Source organism: Pleurodeles waltl, chromosome 10 (assembly GCF_031143425.1).
Source record: "Pleurodeles waltl isolate 20211129_DDA chromosome 10, aPleWal1.hap1.20221129, whole genome shotgun sequence".
In the NCBI taxonomy this organism is placed as follows: domain Eukaryota; kingdom Metazoa; phylum Chordata; class Amphibia; order Caudata; family Salamandridae; genus Pleurodeles; species Pleurodeles waltl.
In genome coordinates this window covers 723,542,867-723,568,143 of record NC_090449.1, presented here as the reverse complement: position 1 = coordinate 723,568,143, position 25,277 = coordinate 723,542,867, and the positions used below count along the sequence as shown (strand labels likewise).

Below are 25,277 nucleotides of genomic sequence, written 5' to 3'. Positions count from 1 at the left end.
TGCAAGCAGACCCCAGAAGAAGAAGAAAAGAAAACAGAGTAGGAAGGGTGGACAACCTTTAGCCAAGGTTACAGCAAGCCAAGGAGATTCTGCCCCAGTAGGGGAGAACTCCAAAAATGGCCCTGATAAAGTCCAACCTGACCCACAAGAAGTCCTGGCTAGTCAGGCAACTGTTAAACCTGAGTGGGTGGCTCCTCAGCTAACAGAAGAAAGAGTGGAAGAAGGGTGTTTACTACAAGATGTGGTAACCCCCCACTCTAATACAGCAGACAGGCAACCTGAACCCAAAGAAGCCTGTAACTTAGCCCCTTCCCTTTTAGGCGAAGAGCTAAAGGTGTGGTTCTGGGCACTGACAGCTGTCAGTGGCCTCTGCTGGGTGTTAGCCTTTATGGCTGCACTATCCTTGGCATGGTGGTCTGACCCCATGCCAAATAACAAGTTAGGCCCCCTGACCCTGTTGGTCATGGTGGGGTTACTCCAGCTCTGGGTAACCTCTTTGGGTAAGCTAGGGGTGACCCTGGCTAAGATAAGATTAGCAGAGGTGGATACCTCTGACCTCAAAATAGAGAGAATGGGTGAAGACATAAAAAGCACAGACAAGAGGCAGTTCAGACTAGGTCCTATCACTGTGGAAGTGGGTCAGTTCCCCAGAGGGAATGACCTGAACAGGAGGATGTAAGGCAGAGTAGGCCCTGCAACAAACCAGCCATTTCCTCTACTCTTCCTCGCCTGACAGACTAGGAAGACTCTTCCAGCGTTGGCTGAGTCTCCTGGCCTGTGGGCTGGGGGGGGCTTGTGTAAGGAAATGGCTCCCTGTTGCAGTTACCCCCCACTTTTTGCCTGATACTGATGCTGACTTGACTGAGAAGTGTGCTGGGACCCTGCTAACCAGGCCCCAGCACCAGTGTTCCTTCACCTAAAATGTACCATTGTATCCACAATTGGCACACCCTGGCATTCAGATAAGTCCCTTGTAACTGGTACTTCTAGTACCAAGGGCCCTGATGCCAAGGAAGGTCTCTAAGGGCTGCAGCATGTCTTATGCCACCCTGGAGACCTCTCACTCAGCACAGACACCCTGCTTGCCAGCTTGTGTGTGCTAGTGAGAACAAAATGAGTAAGTCGACATGGCACTCCCCTCAGGGTGCCATGCCAGCCTCTCACTGCCTATGCAGTATAGGTAAGCCACCCCTCTAGCAGGCCTTACAGCCCTAAGGCAGGGTGCACTATACCATAGGTGAGGGTACCAGTGCATGAGCATGGTACCCCTACAGTGTCTAAACAAAACCTTAGACATTGTAAGTGCAGGGTAGCCATAAGAGTATATGGTCTGGGAGTCTGTCAAACACGAACTCCACAGCACCATAATGGCTACACTGAAAACTGGGAAGTTTGGTATCAAACTTCTCAGCACAATAAATGCACACTGATGCCAGTGTACATTTTATTGTAAAATACACCACAGAGGGCACCTTAGAGGTGCCCCCTGAAACTTAACCGACTATCTGTGTAGGCTGACTAGTTTTAGCAGCCTGCCACAAACCGAGACATGTTGCTGGCCCCATGGGGAGAGTGCCTTTGTCACTCTGAGGCCAGTAACAAAGCCTGCACTGGGTGGAGATGCTAACACCTCTCCCAGGCAGGAATTGTCACACCTGGCGGTGAGCCTCAAAGGCTCACCTCCTTTGTGCCAACCCAGCAGGACACTCCAGCTAGTGGAGTTGCCCGCCCCCTCCGGCCAGGCCCCACTTTTGGCGGCAAGGCCGGAGAAAATAATGAGAATAACAAGGAGGAGTCACTGGCCAGTCAGGACAGCCCCTAAGGTGTCCTGAGCTGAGGTGACTCTAACTTTTAGAAATCCTCCATCTTGCAGATGGAGGATTCCCCCAATAGGGTTAGGATTGTGACCCCCTCCCCTTGGGAGGAGGCACAAAGAGGGTGTACCCACCCTCAGGGCTAGTAGCCATTGGCTACTAACCCCCCAGACCTAAACACGCCCTTAAATTTAGTATTTAAGGGCTACCCTGAACCCTAGAAAATTAGATTCCTGCAACTACAAGAAGAAGGACTGCCTAGCTGAAAACCCCTGCAGAGGAAGACCAGAAGACGACAACTGCCTTGGCTCCAGAAACTCACCGGCCTGTCTCCTGCCTTCCAAAGATCCTGCTCCAGCGACGCCTTCCGAAGGGACCAGCGACCTCGACATCCTCTGAGGACTGCCCCTGCTTCGAAAAGACAAGAAACTCCCGAGGACAGCGGACCTGCTCCAAGAAAGGCTGCAACTTTGTTTCCAGCAGCTTTAAAGAACCCTGCAAGCTCCCCGCAAGAAGCGTGAGACTTGCAACACTGCACCCGGCGACCCCGACTCGGCTGGTGGAGACCCGACACCTCAGGAGGGACCCCAGGACTACTCTGATACTGTGAGTACCAAAACCTGTCCCCCCTGAGCCCCCACAGCGCCGCCTGCAGAGGGAATCCCGAGGCTTCCCCTGACCGCGACTCTTTGAATCTAAAGTCCCGACGCCTGGGAGAGACCCTGCACCCGCAGCCCCCAGGACCTGAAGGACCGGACTTTCACTGGAGAAGTGACCCCCAGGAGTCCCTCTCCCTTGCCCAAGTGGAGGTTTCCCCGAGGAACCCCCCCCTTGCCTGCCTGCAGCGCTGAAGAGATCCCGAGATCTCTCATAGACTAACATTGCGAACCCGACGCTTGTTTCCACACTGCACCCGGCCGCCCCCGCGCCGCTGAGGGTGAAATTTCTGTGTGGACTTGTGTCCCCCCCGGTGCCCTACAAAACCCCCCTGGTCTGCCCTCCGAAGACGCGGGTACTTACCTGCAAGCAGACCGGAACCGGGGCACCCCCTTCTCTCCATTCTAGCCTATGTGTTTTGGGCACCACTTTGAACTCTGCACCTGACCGGCCCTGAGCTGCTGGTGTGGTGACTTTGGGGTTGCTCTGAACCCCCAACGGTGGGCTACCTTGGACCAAGAACTGAACCCTGTAAGTGTCTTACTTACCTGGTAAAACTAATCAAAACTTACCTCCCCTAGGAACTGTGAAAATTGCACTGTGTCCACTTTTAAAACAGCTATTTGTCAATAACTTGAAAAGTATACATGCAATTTTGATGATTTGAAGTTCCTAAAGTACTTACCTGCAATACCTTTCGAATGAGATATTACATGTAGAATTTGAACCTGTGGTTCTTAAAATAAACTAAGAAAAGATATTTTTCTATATAAAAACCTATTGGCTGGATTTGTCTCTGAGTGTACCTCATTTATTGTCTAGGTGTATGTACAACAAATGCTTAACACTACTCCTTGGATAAGCCTACTGCTCGACCACACTACCACAAAATAGAGCATTAGTATTATCTCTTTTTACCACTATTTTACCTCTAAGGGGAACCCTTGGACTCTGTGCATGCTATTCCTTACTTTGAAATAGCACATACAGAGCCAACTTCCTACATTGATGTAAAACACATGCATGTGTCACGAGGCATGCACAAGCATATCACATGATGTAGTGACCATTTTATTATTATTATTTTTTAATTTCCAATTCCAAGAAGCTGGATGCCTTTGGAGTGGTTAATTTAAAAAACAAATTAATATTTATGGCAACTGCCGGACCTTGTAAAACGTTTTTTTTTTTCACAAAAAGAAAGAATAAAATACAAAGGAAATGGCAGGGGACTCAGGATGAGAAATAGAGGTGCTAGGAGACGTTTGGGGGCAAATAAGCAGAAAGACGACCAGCAATGAGCAGGGAGGGATGGGTAAGCAACATAGGCCAGTACACCTTCAAAGAACACATCGCCATGAAAACCAAAACAACATATATCAGAGTTCCCACCTAGAAAAAGAGAAACACTTCCTACCAAAAACAATTTCATAACACCACTAATAGCCCTGGTCCTCTGACACCTGGATGGAGGCCACCCTCTGCTCAATTGCTCAATGGCCTACCAAACATTACTCTGCTTTTGCCTCCACCTTCTGGAGGCAGATATTTCCCATTTTAAACAACTATGTACATTTGCAAACTATATTTTCATTTATGCACTCTTGGAATGCTTCCCACATATGCATGCCAAAGTGATGTTTTCGGAGAGTGTTGATTGACTACAAAATCCCTATCAGATTCTGAATATGTATTTGTGTCCAGTTGAACATTTTATTTATTGAATAAATGCAAGAACACTTTTCAAAATCATAATTTTCAGCTTGTGATAGCCCTGATCATTTGTTGTATCTTGAACATTTTCTAATTGTCTTCTTACCTTTGGCCTCTTTCTAGTCGCATCCATTATCATACTCCAGTCAGATCCATTATTGCTGTAGCCGATCTTGAATTTCCTCATGAACACCTTGTTTTCTCTGTGCTTGCCCCCCTGGATAATTATCCCTCTCACTATTTTCTCTTCACCCAGGTCCACTTGGAGCCACTCCTGGACATACGGGTGGTTAGTAGTTGGTGGCAGTGCCCAGCCCGATCTACTGGTAATGAGACGAGCGTTTTCAGGAACCCAGTTTCGATCAACTTTGCTTGAAGCTGTAATCTGGGCGTCGGAAATAAGCCCTGAAACCATTCCAAGCATTCCAGAGCAAGGGTAGTCTACAAAGAGAGGAAATTACATGTAAAAGAATGATCTCGGGAAATACACAATTCACTAAATCATAAATTATCGATATGCATATAGTCTTTAAGCATTTCACAGCAAATACTTCGTAATACCAGAAGTGAAATGCATCTTCGTGGAATCTTCCCGATAGCGCAATGTGAATTTGGTCAGTGAACTACTCTCTTTCTGTGGTGCAGTGAACCTTCGCAGCAGGGTCAGACAAGAACGGGTAGCTTTGAATTGAATACTACTATAAAATGTTCAAACATAATACTTCCCTTTTCTCTGGGCGATTTATCAGTGAGTTGGTCATAATTTGGAACCCAGTTTTATTTATGTAATCCAACATCGCAATGGATTGTTGTGCATTTTTCTGGTGGCACATTAATTACATTAACATATTTCAATGCGAGATTGTATACTCCACCAATAGCTACACTCTTCCATTTGGAATGTACCATAATGATATATGCCACACTTTAAAAAATCAAAAGCACTGTTGCACAATCCTTTATTTACACTCGCACCCTTGGCTGTAATTTGTGATTATTCGTGATCTTTTTCAAGCAACATAACTAAAGTTGCACGTGCATGTTTTTTCACCTACTAATCCTTTAAAAGATTACACTGGGTAAGTGTCAAGCTATGACCACACAGTAGAATGTGGAACTCCTCTCCATCTTTAGGTGAAGTCTAGGATTCTAAGTGAGATAGCTGTGGCCTGGGAGCCTCTGCTAATCTTTGTTTGGTCTTGTTGAATTTGTACTCGAAGGAATAAAGCCTATTCATGGACATCTGCTGCATCCTGCCTTTCCATTAACGTATAACCCAACACCCTCGACGTATAACTGTACACCCTCGAAAAACTAACATTACGGTAATCATTATGGCAAGAGTTGATTATTGTAATTCGAGAAATTGTTAGGCATAGGCAAAGGGGGTAATTACCCAGAGCTCCAACCTTCCAACTCCCCCCCCCCCCTCCGGGAAGTGATATTAATCTCTATGTTAAAACTGTGTCCCTAGCTCAACCTCTTCTGCCCTGTTTGCCCACGTGTATCTCAAGTTATGTGTCTCTCTGCCCAGTGTCTTGTTGAGGACTTTAGGACACTGCCCAAGACATATTAAGATATTTTCTTTCGCCCCATTTCTGATAATTTAATGCTTAATTCAATACTGTTTGGCATCTTGCAGTCTTCAATGAACAGGGAATGGTTAAAGAGGATCCCAAAGTATTTTCTGGCCCGGGGCCCAAAATCCTTAATATGACACTGTTGTAACTCTACTTAGAACTCCCTATGTTACTCAATGCCTCCAAGTGTTGCAAAATGATGCTGCTCATCTCCTTATAGCCCCTTCCCCCGCCCATTTCACCATGACAGGACGATTAATACATTTCCTTTGGCCTTATGTAGCCAAGTGAACTACATTTAAAATGCCCTGTATTTGCCACAAGGCGACTGCTTTATAAAGACAACAGAGAGTGCTCGACAAACCTCTAGAAAATAGAGACATACACATTGTTATCACAAAGTTCTCACAAGGAAATAATGTTGATAAAGAAACCCTGATGAAATCAGAGTACAATAGATGGTGAAAACAAGCTAAGGAGCTATGCTCATTCATATACTTTAACCTTTCATTGGAAAATAATTTGAATACATAGAATGAATATGTACGTTCGAGAGTATCAGATAGTTGTGAAAAAAGAGGAAGTAGTGTTCAAACGGTGCCAAAGTATTAACAAATTTGCCTATAAGTGAATATCAGAGAAAACATTGCCTCAGGCGGAATAGTTTGCAAAGAAGTGGGGAGAAGAATGCACACCAATCAATTTCTGTACCGAATAAAATAGAAATTTAGAAAGAAACAGTATAAAAATGATCAATAAAACAAAGTCAAAATTGGGAAAAAATAGCATGGCAACCCCAACTAAGTAGTAAGACAGTGAGGTTAGAATGACTTCAGTATATTCTTCGTTTTTTAGAGGATTAAAGACTGGCCTGTCTGTGAATAACTAATTGCCTTTTTGACTTGCTGCAAAAGGGTATAATTTTTAGGGGATTAGCGGGCTGCAAAAGTAGTTTTCATACATTCATTTGAAAGTGACATTTAGTAGTTAGTGATGGGTCCCTACAAGCCTTAATCACAGTAACATTTAGGTTTCTGATACCAGTCAACCTTGAGCTTCTTTGCTCTTAAACCCTTCCCAAACAGTGCTTAGTTTGAGCAGGTGTTATCTGGCGTTTGGCACTGGCACTTACTTCTCAAAACCGCACTTATGACAGTACGACACATGGTGGCATTGTCTGTCTAATTTAGAGACGAGCACAGCAACAGTTGTTTATTAATTCAATATACATTAAAAATACTGAATACCTGCCACCAAAGCCATTCCTAGAGCTTTGCGGGCCTGAAATAGTCAGAATTGTCACACAGGAGTGTGAAGGTAGTATCTGTGTTATAACTATTATTGGCAAAGCTGACAAGTGCAATGGGTGGTGCAAAACAAAAGTATCCTCCTGACAGGAGCCCTGGCACTTTTTTTTTTTTTTACAAATTAAGAAGTGCTCCAAACTACATCTACTTGACAAGAAGTGAACAAGCGGAGTCATGCCTGCTTTTGTTAAACATCATAAAGAAATGCCAAACCTTAAATAATAAATATATGTTTATATGACGTTGTGCAATAAATAAAATACATTTTATTTTGGAGACCTAGAAAACAAAGTTCTGCTAGTTTCAAATAATAATCTCAAGCAAAATTTTACTGAACAACCCATGTAAACATTTATCAAAATCCTAACTGGATGATAATGTTTTTCTTTTGTCAGACGTGTGTTGAGATTGTGAACATGTTATTTTGTTAGCAGAGCCTAATCTTCGAATAAGAGTAGCTTTAAAAAACCCTATGATACTCTGACACTTTTATAGTTTCATTGTGTGAGTCAATAGTTGGATTTTCAGACCCGCGAGTACATGCTAAAATTAGAGTAAACAGCATTTCTACCTGTTCAAGCACTGGCTCTAATTAGGAGCCCAGTGCTAACAACGTTAGCTCTTGTTTTTACATAGAGCGTTACCATCAACGTGTAACTGGTGGTAATAGCCCTTGCACAACATAAAAAGGATGGTGATAGCACAAGAAAAATGTATGCATACATCAGTTGCTTACATTATTCCCCTTTAGATCATATGTGAGTGCAAGAGCACAGCCGATGCCTGGACATGATGTTGTAGCATCTATTGTTTTCTCATGGGTCTCAGTGACCCAGTAAGTGTCCTACTTGTATGGGAGTTTAGCATTTTGTTGATAAGAAACAAACACAATTGTTTATGCATAATATAAGACTTTCACACATGAGACAGTGTTTATGTCTAAACATTGTCAATGAACATCACTTCTGCTCAAGGCATATGTCTCCTCACAAAGCGTACTTTGATAGATTGACATTTAAATTTTCCACAGTCCCAAACAATGATCAATTAAGTTTTTACACAAGGCATGGATTCCTTGGGCATTTATGTGAATGTTTTACTAATACTAACCAGTAATTTTGCAGCCATAGACCTCAAATCTCAGGGATATACCAGACTCCCAAGTGACAGGTCTAATTCGAATGAAGCGAGTAAGGACAGGTTTCGGGAAGGAGCGGAATACAACATCAGTTGGGTTACTGTTCCCGTGAAATACCTGTGAGAGAAAAACAAAGTCAAGAATTGGGGTTAATGAAAAGGTTTCATACATAATACTGATGTGTATGCTTTCTAAAAGAAGCTATGCAAAGTATCCGGCTTTATTTCAATTTTCATAAAGTTCTGGTGTTTCTTTTCTGTGTTCCTAATTGTGTGCGATTGAAGAGAATGAAAAAGGTTTGTTTCTGATCACCATGGTTTCCCTGGATCCCTATTTAGGGACTGTTAAGAACCCAAAAGCATCGACGCAACCTCCACTATGTACTGGGTGGAGCTCTACGGTTCTACCAACAACCTGTCTTTCACATTTAAACATTGGTGCATTGAACTAAGTTCACTCGTGTTTGGGAAAGCAGTCCTTGTAGAGCTGAGCCAGAGAGTCTGTTTATTTAACAAATCAGTGCTTGCATTACCGTCTGATGCTTTATCAGAGAGTTCCACGTTGAACAATCATGCAAAAGTATGATATAAATTCAGCTGTGATGTTAAATAATTTTTTTTAAATTAATTAAAACATGTTCATGCTTTGTTCCAAAAGTAATGTTCCCGTACCGATAGGCAATTTTCAGGCATGAACCAGGAACTAAAGGGCATGTCTCTCACAGCTAAAATCCTAACCAAAGAGGAGAGGGGCAGAGGAACAACCAAGTTAGAATGACCCAGTACTACATATCTTCAATCAACGGACTGCACAAAAGTTGTTGGAGCCGTACTATCAAACACTAACATTGAAATGGATTTTCACAAACAAGAAATACCAGAATTTAGATAAAAAGTTAAAAGGTCAAGGAGATCTACTTTTTAATCACCATCTATCAGATTTGGCCAGTTGCGTGATGCTTGTCTAATCACTTATCTGATCAGTGCCTCTTTTCCCTTATATTAAAAAACAGGATACCTGAGGATTGCACTACCACAGTATTAAATGCTGTATGAAAAACTACACATTAACAGCTCAAGGGCAGTGGAGAAATATGTAAAATGTAAAAAAGAGCGTTGATGAAAACAGTTTGTGATTAAACTGACTCGAGTAAGTATTCTGGCCAGGAAGATGAATCCCTGAGCACATTGCATACTAAGGTTTGGACAAACACACTCCATTAAAAAGTCCTCTACTTTACCTAAATTGCGGCAGCTCAGATTAGAAATCACTTCTCCAACGTCCTTGAGCTGGTTTCACCAGAGAGTGATGTTTGAATGGATCTGTTTGGTCCATCAGGCTTGTGGATCACTTACACAAATGACTTGATGGAAATAGCCCTGAGTGATTTCCCATCGGGCAGTCTTTGTTCTATAACTAGACATGTAATATGATGTACTCATCACGATTTAGGGTGCTATTACAATTTTGATGGTCCGACTGCTGGACCGCCAATACAATGGCGGGGAGGCAGCCACCAAGCTGGCAGCCCCTTCACTGCTGTACTATGATATTTCTGCCAGGCTGGCCGGCAGAAGCAGTGCAGTGGCATTGGCTTTGGCTCTCAGGGAGCCGAGGCCAATGACATTGCATAGATGGTACCAGGGCACCCGGTGCTGACAAGGGGGCCTGGCAGGGGGGCCCCTGTACGGCCCCTGTACTGCCCATGCCATGGCCCCTATAGCCCTGTCCCTGGCTTTCAGCCGGCCTTTACGTGGCAGGGTCCCCACCATGGAAAGGCCGGCTGAAAGACAAGTCGTAATCAGCATGGCAGTATTTTACTAGTAGTATCTTTATGACTGCAGAGTCTCTGCACATAAAAAAATACGAGTGAAATATCTTTGTGAGTAGCAAACAACCATATACTTTTACAAAAGTGTAACTTTGCTTTCTGAATCAGACCCAGTATGTCTATATATAAGAATATAGAGGCCATATAGATGGTAGCTGTCATTTATGTCCCTATAATGCCATTGGGAGGGTCTTATACCTGGTAAACCAGAAGCCTAAGAGACTTGTAAATGTAAACATTACACAGTGTCATTGGTGATGTCATTGATTGTCACATGCGATGTCATTGATGTTGCTACTTATGTTGTTCTTTGTCATGTCATGTAGGAAGCCATGAGCAGTGCACTGGGGGAGTTTGAATTGTGCACCTACCATAACTGGCACATTCTGAGACTTTTAAGATGTTGCATCAAAGATACAGTTTCAACATCTTAATGTCATTTCAAATGGTAATTTTCATAAATGCACCTATCCAATTCTAAATTCAGTTCATGCCAGGATAATGATTTCTCTTAAGATCTTGAGACAGCTAACCATTGTTCTGAAGGTGTGGCTGCTGACATTGGGCCTGATTCACAAGCTGCACTTTGTTGTATGTTTTGTAGCACTACAGTAGTACAACAAAACATACTATAAAGTGCTATTCACAAACTGCACTTTTGTAGTAATTTACACTTTTGAATGAGTTTGCAATTTTTTGGTTCCCCAAACTGCACTTTTGCAGTAACTTAGACTTTTGTAGTAGGCTCCTACCTCCATTAATTTCTGTAGAAGGGTGTTGCAGTACCGGTGGTTGTTCATGTGTAGTGCAGGATGTACTACTGGAGTGTAAGTTAATGCAAAAGAGTAAGTTACTACAAGCAAAAGTGCCGCTTGTGAACACGGGAAAGTAGTAAACGTACTCAAAATGTAAGTTATCTTTGAGAATCAGGACCACTGTGTTTACGTGGTCACATCAGAAGCATTCTTATGCATTGCCTAGATAATTGAGCACTTTGCGCAGCAAGACCATTTAGAATCTCACCTTTCAACCAAGGTTCACTAATGATGCCAAGATTTTAAATCCACCTCGTATGCCAAATCTTCCGGGAAGGCATAATCTCCACAAGTCCACCTTTCAGTGCCTTCGCTGAAGCACCTGTAGCTGCACGGCATTGCGTTTTGCAGCCAACGGGATGGAAAACATTCTCAGGGATCACTGTCAGGAGCTTAACATTTTTGGATGACATCTACCTAATCTTTGGTATGAACTAAAAATGCCGAAGATCTCCAGCAACAAAATGTTTTCAAAACAAACCAATTAACGGTAGTTTATTCAAAGGTTTTGTTCAGCACAATGTAGAGGTGGCTATCTCGGCTACAGGCTTAACAATGCCCATGGATTCTCTAAGTCTCTGGCATGAATTTGTAATCTCGCACTTCACAATTGAAAAAGTTGCTGTTTTAAGTCTGGCTTGACAGCTTTAGCTGCCTGCCAGACGCCTCGTAACTAAAACAAAAAGAGTGGGCTCTGGATCAGGGCCCTGCAGCCATTGTCTTGTTTTCCTTTGGCACTACATGGCCCATGCATACCAAACTGAGTTGCTGTGTTCGACAGGAAAAGAACATTTAATTATTTAACTTCCCTATAAACTGTTGTAGAATATAAATTGAGAAGAACAACATATGCTGTCTTTGTATTTGGTTGCAACTGGTATAAAGCATTACACTAACTGCGGCAATGCATCCCCAAATACACTGCAGTTGATGGGTGTTGACCTTTTAGAGTGCTAGGGACGACCAGAAACTATTGAGGTAAAGTCACTTATTTCAGATCTGCTAATACCAAGTCCAGCGAGGAATGTATCCAGTGGATGGCAAACTCACTATAAGAACATGTTTTTGATGATCTACAACCATGAAGACGTAGGGACATGGATTTCATAATGATAGCCAATTGGTTCAGTTATATGGCACACCTCAGGGACTGCCTGCTGTCTATGCACTGATGACAATTGTTGATTATTGCACAACTCACTGTTCTTTTTGTATCGACCTCCGAAGAATAAAAGGCTGAATAGATCAACCAGGATTAAAAGGTTCGACCTTCTGGTCATAAACAGGCCATTACAATGGATGAATTAGACCACTGAAGTAAATTACATTCTCTTTTATAGCAGATAATGGCAGACAGGCTCATCAGTCCCACATTTTTTTAAAAGCACAGATCATACAGGATATCCAGCTTTATTTACCCTTGATTTCTCAGTACTACTATTCTGCTGTCCTATTCCTGTCAAGAGAATTAATTACTATTTCAGACCAAATTCTCTCTGTTTAATGTGAGACCCGTTTCAAATTGTATCCCCTATTTTCATGAGTATTTGTAGTATGCTTATGTTTATGTTAGTTAAAGCGTATTTTAAATGTAAATCTATGAGCTAATGTAGAGCTCCGTTTGAAGTGTTCGATTGACTCCTCGTTACACAGAGTCAGTTGTCTTGTGGACGGAGAGCTGATCAGAAGCTTCGGTCATGAGTTTGTTTTTCCCTTGAACTTCTTCCAGAATAAATCCTATTCGTACATATAATTCTTATCTGGACTTTCTTCATTTCCTGTATCGTTACAACATCTGGTACCAGGAGTGGGGTGCAGAATCATGAACGACAAACTCACTGACGAAAAAGAATTTCGGAAGGAAACAAAAACTTACCTTGGCGTTGAAAGCAGTGAGTTTTCATTAGATGGGGCTGATGTCGTGGGGTGCAGCATTGAATTTGTGGGGCAGTGTTGAACTTGTTATTTTTTGGCAACGTATTAAGCGATGCGTGCATCTTTTGTAGTGATGCATGCTAGTGCTAACGCGTGCATCATTGCACGCGCACTTGAAGCTGTGCGGGCGTTCAACCCCATGCGCAGTGCATCCTGCGACATAAAAGAAATGAAGAAGACACGCTTTGAGTTGAAGCTGTGCACGTGTTCAACCCCATGCGTAGTGGATCCTGGGGCATAAAAAAAAACAAAAAAAAAAACAAAGACAAGGCGCTGTGAGTTGTACATGCAGAGCATTCTGAGAATTATCTGAAAACTCCTTGTTCCACAGAGTGAGTTGTCTTGTGGACGGAGAGCTGATCGGAAGCTTCGGTTGTGAGTTCGTTTTTTTCCCTTGAACGTCTTCCAGAATAAATCCTGTTCGTACATATAATTCCTATATGGACTTTCTTCATTTCCTGCATCGTTACAACAGTATTTGTTGGCTAAAAAATATGCATATTCAAATTTCTAAATGGCTCCCAAACAACACTAGAAAAACTGTCACTCATGCTCTAGTTACCAGCAAATCGGACTATGAGAATGCCTATGCCAGGATCACCAAGCAAATCAAAAGAACACGACAAATCATTCACAACTCGGCAGCTACACTTATCCTCAAACTCCCACAGAGAACTCACATCACACTACACATCAGGGAAATACTCTCACTCCCAATACAGAAAGAAGCTCAATCAAACTCCACATACACACATTCAAGGAACTACATAACTTAGACCTCACCTACCTGGACAGTTGCATCTCCTTCCACCAACCACCCAGACACCTCTGCTCATCAGGGCTCCTACTCGCACTCGTCCCATGCATGCACATAAACAGATCAGCAGGAGGGAATTCTCATACATCCCTCCTGAAGCATGGAACAACCTCCCACACCACATCAGAGCCGCCTCCTCTCATCTTGAATTCTGTAAGAAGCTGAAGACCTAGATTTTCACCTACAACAGGCAGGGTTAAGCACACATACACACCTTGTCAGTGCCAGGATACCATCATGTGTGCTAGTGCATTTTACAGATGCACATGACATAACATATTTTGATATTGTATAATTAACAGAAATTATAGTTCCAAGACAACCAGTGCCTTTAAATGATCATAATGACAGTTTTCATTGACTAGCAAAATGAGTCACAACAAATAAAAACAGTAAAAACACTTTGAAATAGCTGTACACTTACAACATGTTTGCTCCCATCTTTTAATGTTATCCAGTCTTCGCCGTTGGAGCTGATGTCCACTTTGTATGATTTAACATAGTATTTTTTCTTGGTTTCTTTAGAGATGGCCCCCTGAGTCCCGATGCCAGAGACAAATCGAAGAAGTCCCAAGTCAACCTGCAATGAAAAAAGTAAAGAGTCAGGTGGATGACCTTAGTAAAAGTCAGAAGACAAGAGAGCAAGCAGTATCAGTCTGAAATGAATCCAGACTAGCTGACAATTCCACACAGTAAATGCTCACAAGGATATAGGCTAGAAATATTTAAACCAAAGTATCAATGGGCACAATATCATGACCACAAATTTGAGGGACAAAATAATGAAAGGTACATTTCTATACTTTTTCTATACTTAACTCAACATATACATACCTTGATGGTGTATAGATATCTTCAAGGTACATAGATGTGGAGTTAGGAATATTAAATCCTTACCTCCCTCTGTATACTTACCTGTTCAATATTGTGTCCCTCAGTATTGTGGTCACAATATTGTGACCCATCAATATTTTGGATTCAATATTCTCTACTCTACTTTAATAACTCAGAAGGAGCCTTTCAGAGGAGTCATAAGATAAGTGCATGATGAGGAAAGTAGATCACAAAGCAGAGCCTCGCTTAAAGTAATACCTGGATTCAGAAAATTTTAGGCACCTTTATTCCAAGGACATACCTTGCACCTGTCTCCGCTCATGCAAATGAAGCCCTAGCCCTATTAGTGGCACAAATGATATTGGATGCCATCCTCTAGTGCCTATGATTTGCTCTGGGGAGCACCTACTTTTAGACCACAACATGACTTGAAATAGGATTTGTAACTTTTGGCGGGCCTGGACTTCTTCATTAGACCCTCCAGGCGGAACAGAGAATGGAGATGTTTACACAAATAGTGAAACTTCATCTGATTGGTCTTATGATGCAATGGCAGCAGCTTCAAGCGTTGCTCCTAAAGGGTTCTTACATATTTAGAGATGCTGTGGATGCCTGAATTTTGAGGTTGTGTGATGGTAAGGGCAATATTTTGTGCAATGTCCCAAGAATAGCATAAACGTGCCTTGAGCAGCTTAGTTTATGCAGCGCCCAGTGCCATCATATTCCCCAATCGTCTTTTACTGGTTTTCATTATGTCCAAATTGAACCATTTTTATAAACTAAAATTTAGTTTTTATACCCATATTACCAGAGCACAAGGAACTCTTTTAGTGACATTTAAGAGATGGGAAACCTCACCAGCCCGTAGAAAAAGGTAGCACCCTTTAAAAGAAACAACGTATCTGCCAAGTGTAATCAGTCTAAAGGAAGCATCTTTAGAGCAAGATTCGTAAGAGGAAAGGTAATTCAGTGCTAAAGGAAATAATCCAAGGAGAAGATTAAAATCTACCGAAACATATTAGCAAAAAGGTTGGATGCCAAACTAGCTGAAACATGACCAATTAAATTCATTGGCACAAAGAACAGCCCTGAGAAGAGTATTGGAGGCGATGTGGTGAGTTGTCAGATGACTTTGTATAAACTCACGTGCTGCCTGGTGCATAGCTTTTGGGGTGATAATATCCGAAAAATAGACGTGTTGTGTTTGACTTATTTAGAAGACGGTTTTAATGCTCTGTATGCCATTTCCAATGTCAGTTGCCACACACATCATTCTCAGTAGTACTGTACACAAGTGGTCCCAGCAGAGGAGTTAGTTAGCTGTTTCTGTGCTGGCTGCACACTTTTGCAGGGCACTCTCCAGTGCCTGTTCTCCGCGTGTTCTACGAGGGTATCCCAAGTTCCTATCCAGATGATAATAACTGGCCGGTCACTGCCTTGCCCTGTTCCAGCTTATCCTGTCTTATCATTTACATTGTGGTGGACCAAAAGATTCACTTGAGGGGGTGCTGCACCTGATTGTGCATCAGCTCAAGGGGCCTATGGCTGCTAAAAAAGCTGGTGGCTCAGGCACACCATTTGGTAGAGGTGTAAAGTGCCAGAGCTCTGGTGTCCAGACACATGCTAATTTTATTTGCACCAGAATTCGTGAAGTATGAATAACAAGCGACCTCTGCCGAATATGCTTACATTACTATACCGCACTGGGCATGAAAGTCACTATTTCCTAATTTGAACAAAGTGTATTTTTCTAATTCCCGGGTACTGTATTGTGAGTAAAGGGATGACAGTTTCCCACTGATTAATCTCAGCAAGACCTACAAAATGCAGAAAGACTACGCAGTCAGAGATGAGGCACTTGAAATTATGATTACTAATGTATCTGTAATGCAATTTGTAGAGACATATTATGACTTACACAAAATGTAATATTACTGATTAAGATTTTACGATGACATAATGTGTTCTCCATTGGCATTAAAAATATTGTATTACACGCATTCAGATAAGAAATGCGAGTCCCTACGGTTGTATCTTTTCTACTTGAATTGCTTGAAGTTCATAGATTTCAGGGCCAGTAGACTTTCCTCTGTTTCGGTTGCTCAATGGTGCTGGATGCTACTGTATTTCCTTTAAACTCATGGTTATTTACAAAAGTCTTAACTGTATTTTTGTATTTCCATAATTCAAATGTTATTGGATGCTTGCACACTGGCCAGAACTTGAAGAGCCTATCTACACAGGGACAAAAAGCAAACCTTTATGTGTTAGGAAGTGGCTTTAGGCCTCATTTCGAGTTTGACGGAGGGGAATAATCTGTCACAAACGTGACGGATATCCTGTCTCCCATATTACAAGTTCCATTACATCCTATGGAAATTGTAAATAGGCGTTCAGGATATACGTCACATTTGTGATGGACTAATCACCACCGCCAAACTCTTAATGAGTCCCTTTGTGTTTCAAAAGAAATTGAGTTGCTGATGCATGCTAAGATACCAAGATTTAATATTGAGATTTACAAAGGAGAGAAGCCAGAAATACTTGATGTGAAGACTCAAGGTGAGAAGATGGAATAGAGAAAGAAAATGTCTGAAGCAGAGAATGGGGGTTAAGAAGGCACAATGTACTGAGACACTTTTGCTACAAGCTTTGGGGGAGCAAACCTGGTTGCTTCCTGCTGTAGGATATGGATGTTGAACTGTGTACATTCCCAATAAAACAAGTTTGGAGAAATTGCTGAAAAAACATTCTTATGCATGTTATGGTGACATTACACAGAGGGCCTGATTACAACTTTGGAGGAGGTGTTAAACCGTCCCAAATGTGACGGATATACCACCAGCCGTATTACGAGTTCCATAGGATATAATGGAATCGTAATACGGCTGGTGGTATATCCGTCACTTTACCGTCACTTTTGGGATGGATTAACACCTCCGCCGAAGTTGTACTCAGGCCCAGAGTGTCTTAAAACTCTTTTACAATGATATGCAGCAGTGTTTTATAACGGTTGCTTACTCTGAAAAACATGGTGTGTTTTAACTTAAAAGAACAGAAGATCAGAATCTAATCTTTGATTATATCAGCAGTTCTTCCTGGAAATGCCATTTGTGTACTGAGTCCTATCCACATTGCTTCTGAAATTTGATTTTACTTCCTATATGTATGCATTTAGTGAATGCGCATTAAGGCTTTTATTATAGTCATAGACCCATCAATTATAATTTTCGTTATGAGTGATGCGTATAGCTGTTAGAAAGGATATTTCTTCAAATTACCAAATCAAGCGATACTAGAACTGAACTAAAATGCCACTAACATTGAGCAGAGTACAAAAGCCAGCAGAAAACTAATTATGAAAAATTAGTTGGTCAAACTTGTGAAGTCCAAGAAAACAGAACTTTTAGATCACCTTGGAGGAAGGTTAAAATTTGTGATGTTGCCTGGAGGACTTTGGTGGACGGTTATAGAGATCCACACATTATACAATCTATCACCGTGGAGGGGGAGTTGTGGAAGGGGAGTGCAATCAAGGGTTAAACCACAACCAAAAGCGTGCCGTGCACCAAAGCCGCACATGAGTACTTACCTCTGTGTCATTGCAATGCTTCACTGACAGATCAGTGTACCCCTGCCTTGTCATATTCTGGTGCAGCAACAGTTTCTTATTTTTATATGTGTGTGTGTTTTTAAAAAGTGTTCTATTAATAAATTGTACAGTACACAGAGGGCATAATAATGATGTACCGATTCATTACAAAGCATAGGACATTTTATATGTAAGGCGGGTGACTATGTGTAACTAATATGTGATTTTGTGATCTTATATCATCAGTGCTCCATAACTCCTGGCTCCAAGGATATTGTCTTAGTGTGTCATGTATGTGTATAATTCGAAAGGCCTGATTTAGAAGTTTGTGGATGGAATACTCCGTCACAAATGTGACGGATATCCTGACCACCTTATTACAATCCCCATAGGATATGAATGGATTGTAATACAGAGGGTCGAATATCCGTCATGGTTGTGACAGAGTAGTTCCCTCCACCAACATCTAAATCAGACCCTAAATATGAATTCAAAGTGTAATAGTTTGTGTTGACTATTAAAAGGTATGTTCGAGATCTGAGCTTTGCAATAGTTTCAAGCATTTGCCTTGCAGGTGCCCAGTATGGTATTACATGAGAACTCTATGGCTGTTCCAGCGCTGGTATGTTCCAAATTGGGAATGTCCTACCTTGCTTTGCAGGAGGGCTCCCCTGTGAGGCAGTGTTTGCTCAATGAGCATGGTGAATATTGCCATCATGGCTAAGTCTCTAGACCCTGAAGGTGGAATATGTACATCTAAAACAACAGGAAAATCGGTAGCGAGAAAGCATTTATTAAAGACGGTTCTATAGTACACACTCCCGACTGTTATATCGACATACACAAAGGTGTTACTGCCTCTTATGCTCAGATCTGCTTAGGGGCTGAAGTCTTACTTATGCTATCTAAATGTAGATCACCATGACGGTTTACATCATATGTCTTGTAGAAGGAGGGAATGTGGGAGAATAAAATTATGCACTGAGCCACCAAGAAGAACAGGGCCTGGTCTTCTCGCTAAATCTTGCAGTGTTTGTAATCAGGCATTAAGGCATGGGTTTGAAACATGTTTCTCCGCCCCTGAATTGTGTGCCAACCAAGGGCCTTGAATTCCTCCACCTCAATACTAGTAAAGTCAGATATTGTATCCTCCTTCATTGTTACTCCCAGGCCACCCTCAAGAGTTGGAATCCCCCCTGGACACATCAAAAGTGTCTTGGGCGAGACCACCCCTCTGTTATGGTGAGCAGGTCTCTGCATCGTCAGAAAGCCTACTGCACAACATTTTCCCTCTAGTGTCACATGCAGCGTTTGCTAATACAAAGTGTCTGTATCAGAAAATGAGAAGAGTAAGTGAGAGGAGCTGTTTGTGTAAATATGCCTTTATTTTCCACAACACTGTAAGAAGTGTAAATAGACCCTTCGACATGTTCAAAACTTGAAAGTACATTTACTTTTCTATGCATGCAAGCTTTCTGTGTGTAACTCACTTTTCCTTGCTGTTGGTGGTTCAGGCTCTTAACACTCACTGTAATGTTTGGTTGTACAAGTCTGACAAATGGATAAGCAAACGAAGGCTACGCTGCCTGCTCCAGCACGAGCAGATGTAATACAATCCAGCATTATGGACCATTTTGGAACGGGAAGAAACTACCTCCAACTGCGGCCCCGTGTTGTGAAATCGGTTAGGCAGCTCGCACTAAAAATTGAAATTCGGCGTGTCCGGGAATGAACTGCTGCAAAGTGGGCCATTTTCTGGGCCGGGAAATTGTTAAAGAAAGCAAAATCTGGACCGCCCCCGAAGAGGCGCGATGTGAGATTTTGTGCTCCCAGAGAGTTTAAGAAATTGGATGGGAATGAGGAAACCTTCTGCGACCTAGGACGCGAACAACCGAAAATCACTCAAAAGGCTGTCACTTGTTTAAGGGCCTCACTAGCGCCAGTGATTGTTAAGTGAGCTGAGCTGCACGGTTCGTGTCCAATCCCTCGTTCGTTTTCAAGCTGAAGGACTCTTCAGGTGTCCTTGCTCTCCTTTTCGGAGCTGGTGCAAGCGCCGTGTCAGAGCTCTGAAGTGAACCGCGCCTCTTCAGCTCTTAAGTAGCTGCTCAGTTTGGAGGTGATTACGAGCGGGCCCGTGTGCAGACTGATTTGAAATCATTGAAGTGGATTATTTTTTTCCCTTCGCTTAAAGTCCTTAATTTGGAATGCTAGTCAGGCGCCTGCCTCTGAGCTCTGAGCTCTCAGCTCTAGACATTGATTGTAAAACCACATTCTAAACACAACAACTTCCAGCTCAAAGCATCAGGCAAAAAGTGGGAGCTGTCAAGCCACTCCACGCACAGCTGAGCAAATCAATAGGTATATCTGCTAATAGTCTTCACAGAGAAAGGAGTCTGCAAGAAAGAATCATTTCCTGTCATGGAAAGTTGTCAATGGAATTCACCTTGGTGCAGCAAAATGGGATTTTTGCCTGCTGTACAAGAACAAAATGGTAATGAGCTCGTGCTCACTGCGGCCTAGTGACAGCGATTACAGCCAGGCTTACCAAGGTACTGCCACTCCAATGCTTCTTGGCATGTCCTCATCATTTACGTGCGGAGCATGCACTTGGCAGCCAGGTTTGACAACTTTCATTTACCTACAAGAACTTAGACCAATTACTGTGTATAATGTTATGATCTGCGAGAAGTTCGACGCGATCGGCGTTTCATTTGTTGGGAATCTTTTGACACTTTTCCTTGTGTAGCAATCACACACTGACTTCAGGTTGGGAACGTGTTTGTGATGTTGGCAACTGCTAAAACAAATTTGAAAATCACTTAAGTAAACAAAACCTACTTAAAAAATTATATTGGTGGAGGTAATGAAAAATATGCTGTCTTTGGCACATTTACTGTTACCACGCTATGTAAATAAGGGTATAAATCTGTAATTTTATTAGACTGACATATTATTTCTGAAAACACATTACTTGCCTTTTCTGCGGCCCACACTGTCTTAAGAATGCACTCAAGCTGACAACAGAACTAAAAAATACAAGTTTATCCAATTTGCCATTTCACCTACTAATTGCCACAATTGGGGACACGTATATAGGTCTCCAAATTTACTCCAACCCTGACCAACCTTTATGTGGACTGAGGATACCATTTGAGCCCCTTTGGTGTCTGTCTTCTGAATGCTCTAAAAACCACAGCTTCTACCTAGGCACAACCTCACTGAGCTTCTGCCACAAGTCCGCACTTGGGCAGACTTTGAAAATGAAAGATGGAAGTTATAAAATGTCGGCAGGCCACATGCCTTTGGGAACATGGCTGATCACGTTCATCACTGTTCAAAACGATATCACCTAATCACCCTCCAGGTCAAACATATTTGGAAGAATATGCGGGCTCACTGTCACCTCGGTAAAATATTCCACCATGAAATGTCAGTTTAACTTTTGGACAAAAAATATATTTTGGAAGGGTTAAATTAACTGATCGTGCATTCTGAATCACACCAGTAACCCATGGTATGACTCTATTTGTGATCCTGCGATGCTGGTGAACATAGCAAGTGCACGAAGTTGCTTTTAAACTCTATTTTTACAACTAATTATTTTGCGAAAGTTACAGGACTTTCCCCGCATTTACAAAGAAGTCATTCAAAGATCTTTATAAACGTTTATATTATGCTTACGCCTGAAAAAGGGATTTGGACAGGCACATCATTTTAAAATCAAACAGCTCCCAACCAATTCGTCCATGTCTACCCCCTTCCAATCTTCTCCACAAGAGACTATTGGTTCTTTGCGTCATGTACTGCACTCCGAAACTCCTCTGACAAGACTATTTCTGCCGAGCTAAATGTTGAACCCGTACACAAGTACCACTACTCTGCCCTTGGCCTACTCTTGATATACACCCGGTCCGTAGCAGTGTTCGTGGAAATGGACCCTCTTGAAGCTGTGTGCAGCTGAACACATACAACCCACTTTCAGTGGGAGGTTTGCCAGCAGTGCAAGCAAATAATAAATAAATGTGGAGACCTTATGGCACACTTTGTCTAATGGCTCTTAATATGTTGGCATCATTTCAAGGGAGCCAGGAGCCTGCAAACAGCATCTGCCATCAAACGGCTGAAGTGCTGCATTCAAAGATATTGTCTCTCAGCGTGTGATAAATGCAAATATCTGTATCACCCAGCAGGATGTACATTACTCTGTTTAATTTAAGAATACTTCTTGCCCTGAATTTGAAAGTGTATTGTCTGATCTTGACTTTTTGATCCTGTTGATGATATGGGCCCCTGTGGCATAACGAAACTTGAGAGGGGCACTCAGCAAAGAACATGAAGGGGCCCCCTCTGGACTCACTGGGGAGCTCTCAGGCCAGGGTGGTTTCCTGAGGGAGCCTCCTGGAGATCTGGGACCCCCGCACCCTCGGGCCTTTGTTACGCCACTAATGAGCCCCCATGTTTATATTACTGCACTCTTAAGTGTATAGATGTATTTATTTCCTCTTAAGGGTTTTATTTTTTTTTATCAAGAGTCATATCCATTCTTGGTAATGCTGCAGTTCATTCGCTAGCAAATTAATTCACTGCTGAATCAAATTAAGGCATCTACTGGAAGGGCAACCTATGACCTGTTGCAACATGCTTTTGCAGTAAGGTTGCTATGAAATTCGATGCCACCAAGGGCACAACAGTCCTGTACTGTGAGTAAATCTAGAAATCAAATGCACACTGAGATTTGAAGCCCTGGCTTATTTCAATTGTAAATCAGGCTAAAGATGTAAATGACAAAGATTCGTTGAAGCGTGCCAATGATGGCATGGAGTAAACAAACTGGTAACTTCAACTAACAACATGTGTAATCAGAAATATGGGTGTAGGGAGTTATGGAAATAGAGCACGATGTATATTCTAGACGAGAATATGACGATAGATTTAACCAATATACAAGAGGTATTAGAGAACTGGGCATTTACTTGCCTTGAGTGAATAGTGGTATATTTATTTGTGAAGTGAACAGTGTTTGCAAGTGAATCTCCTTAGGAAAGAAGTGTCACAGAATTTTTAAAACGATTTTTTTCTCAACTAGCAGCCCTTTCTCTTTTGTTTGTGTTTATTGCCAAGAAACACAATAGTAGGATTATAATAGCAGGCAAGTCCTCTGCTGGAAGCTGTTTAGGGTCCTTCAGGGGTCACAGAAACGTATACAACATTCCTCACCCTCCCCTTCTCTTCTGTGACCCAGAGCCAACCTCTGAAGCAAAGGACACTGGTTGGATAAACCGCAAGGTTGAGAAGGAGACAGAATGTGCATAAGTGGTGGGATTAACATATCTGGATAAACGTAGGAATGGCTATTGATGGTACCATATGTACATAAAATAAGATAAAATAATCCATTCAAAAGTGGGACTGTCTGTTTGCTAATGTAAACGTTTGTCTCGTGCATGGACTTAATTAGCAAAGTATAAAATCTCCATAAGTATATTTCCAATGTATTCAACGACAGAGTTAACATCTTTGAGCCTAAGCAATAAAGAATGTTTGGCGAGTTCTGCCTCGTCCAAATCAATAAGAAATACGTGCATTTTAAGTTAAATGTAGACGCAGTTAAGAGCAATAGCTGCAAAATACACCCATTGGCAAAAAACGTCGGAGTAAATAATTTCCAAGGAAATATGAAATACTACTCAATCTACTAGGTGTTTTCTGATACATTTTGTTTTTCCATTGTATGCGACTTGTTTCGCTTGATTTTATTGAACACAAATCTTGATTTCTCTGTAATTTCCCGATGCAGTGCATGTTGTTTTTATTAGCGCATGCTTTCATGACTTATCTGCCCTGCCACAATCAGTCTTCCTTCCTGTTTCACTTCCGACATTTAGATATTAAGTTCCCATTTAGTTTGACTTGGTTTGCACATGCAGTACTTCCAGCTGTCTCTTACCCACTTAGCAGAGACTTGGAAAACAAAAACTACATTTTAAAGAGAGGGGAATGAGAAAGAAAAATATGATAATTACAGCACCAGACGTTAGACGTTGGATTCTAGGGTGTGTTCACAGTATAATGTGTACAGGAGTCACCCATTATGGGAATTCGTGGAGAAAAAGGGACTGCTCACGGTCAAGGATTGGTTGTTTTGGATTGTTTTGAAGGTGCTCAGTTTGATAGAAACTCTTAGGCTGAGTGGAAAATTGTTCTTGTTCTGCAAAGTTATTGATGCAGCCATAAGGACACCTTAAAGTATTTGGGGGAGGGGCTATGATTTTAGAAAGAAGGACCAAGAAAGAGGAATGGAGGGACTGGGCATGATGGAAAACTGGGGAAGACCTGTGGAAAGAATGATATTCTTATACAAAGTTGTACCACACTGGCTCTGTATTAGGGTGTTAGTACCAAAACTATCATAATATTACAAAGCACCAGGGTTATTTGTGGGTAGCAAATGATCTATCATCAAGGAGAAAATAATGTTTTATGGTAAATATCTCTGAGCTATGCCACAGGGTATAAAATACTCCACTTTTGCTTCTGGAAAGTTCTTGATTTTGTCCCAGCCGGCCACAAGACAATCAAATGACATTTGAAACAGTTGTTTTCTTTGCAGTAAGTGCTGCTAGAGAGAGTGCCCTCCTCTAACTGGGCTCCACTCTCATTTCATGTACTGTGCTGGATAATCGGACACTGGGAGAATCATGGGGATACAATTCAAAGTGCCACTCTTGGCATTGTTAAACCCCCACTTTTTGCCTAGTGTGGATGCCAACTTTGATTGAAAGTGTGCTAGGACCCTGCTAACCAGGCCCCAGCACCAGTGGTCTTTCGCAAAAACTGTACCTTTGTTTCCCCAATTGGCACAGCCCTGGCACACAGTTAAGTCCCTTGTAAAAGGTATCCATGGTAGCAAGGGCTCTGTGGCCAGGGAAGGTCTCTAAGTGCTGCCTCATGTATTATGCCACCCTCGGGGACCCCTCACTCAGTACATGTACACTACATTGCAGCTTGTGTGTGCTGGTAGGGAGAAAAAGACAAAGTCAACATGGCAGCCCTCTCAGGGTGTCATGCCCACAAACCACTGCCTGTGGCCTAGGTAAGTCACTCCTCTAGCAGGCCTTAGAGCCCGAAGGAAGGGTGTACTATACCACAGGTGAGGGCATAGCTGCATGAACAATATGCCCCTACAGTGTTTAAGTCCATTCTTAGACATTGTACGTGCAGTGTAGTCATATCGAGTAAATGGT

General features: G+C 42.2%; 1 protein-coding gene across 5 annotated transcripts in view; it reads right to left on the bottom strand.

Moving 5' to 3' along the window:
* Positions 1–25,277, bottom strand: part of NRP1 (neuropilin 1) — a 290,386-nt gene that overhangs the window by 96,588 nt on the left and 168,521 nt on the right. For all 5 annotated transcript variants that reach the window (XM_069211236.1, XM_069211237.1, XM_069211238.1 and 2 more), the window contains 3 exons: positions 14,032–14,187; positions 8,182–8,326; positions 4,291–4,625 (listed from right to left, as the gene is read on the bottom strand). In XM_069211236.1, the coding sequence (XP_069067337.1) occupies positions 4,291–4,625; positions 8,182–8,326; positions 14,032–14,187 (636 nt within the window). The remainder of the gene's footprint in view (positions 1–4,290; positions 4,626–8,181; positions 8,327–14,031; positions 14,188–25,277) is intronic.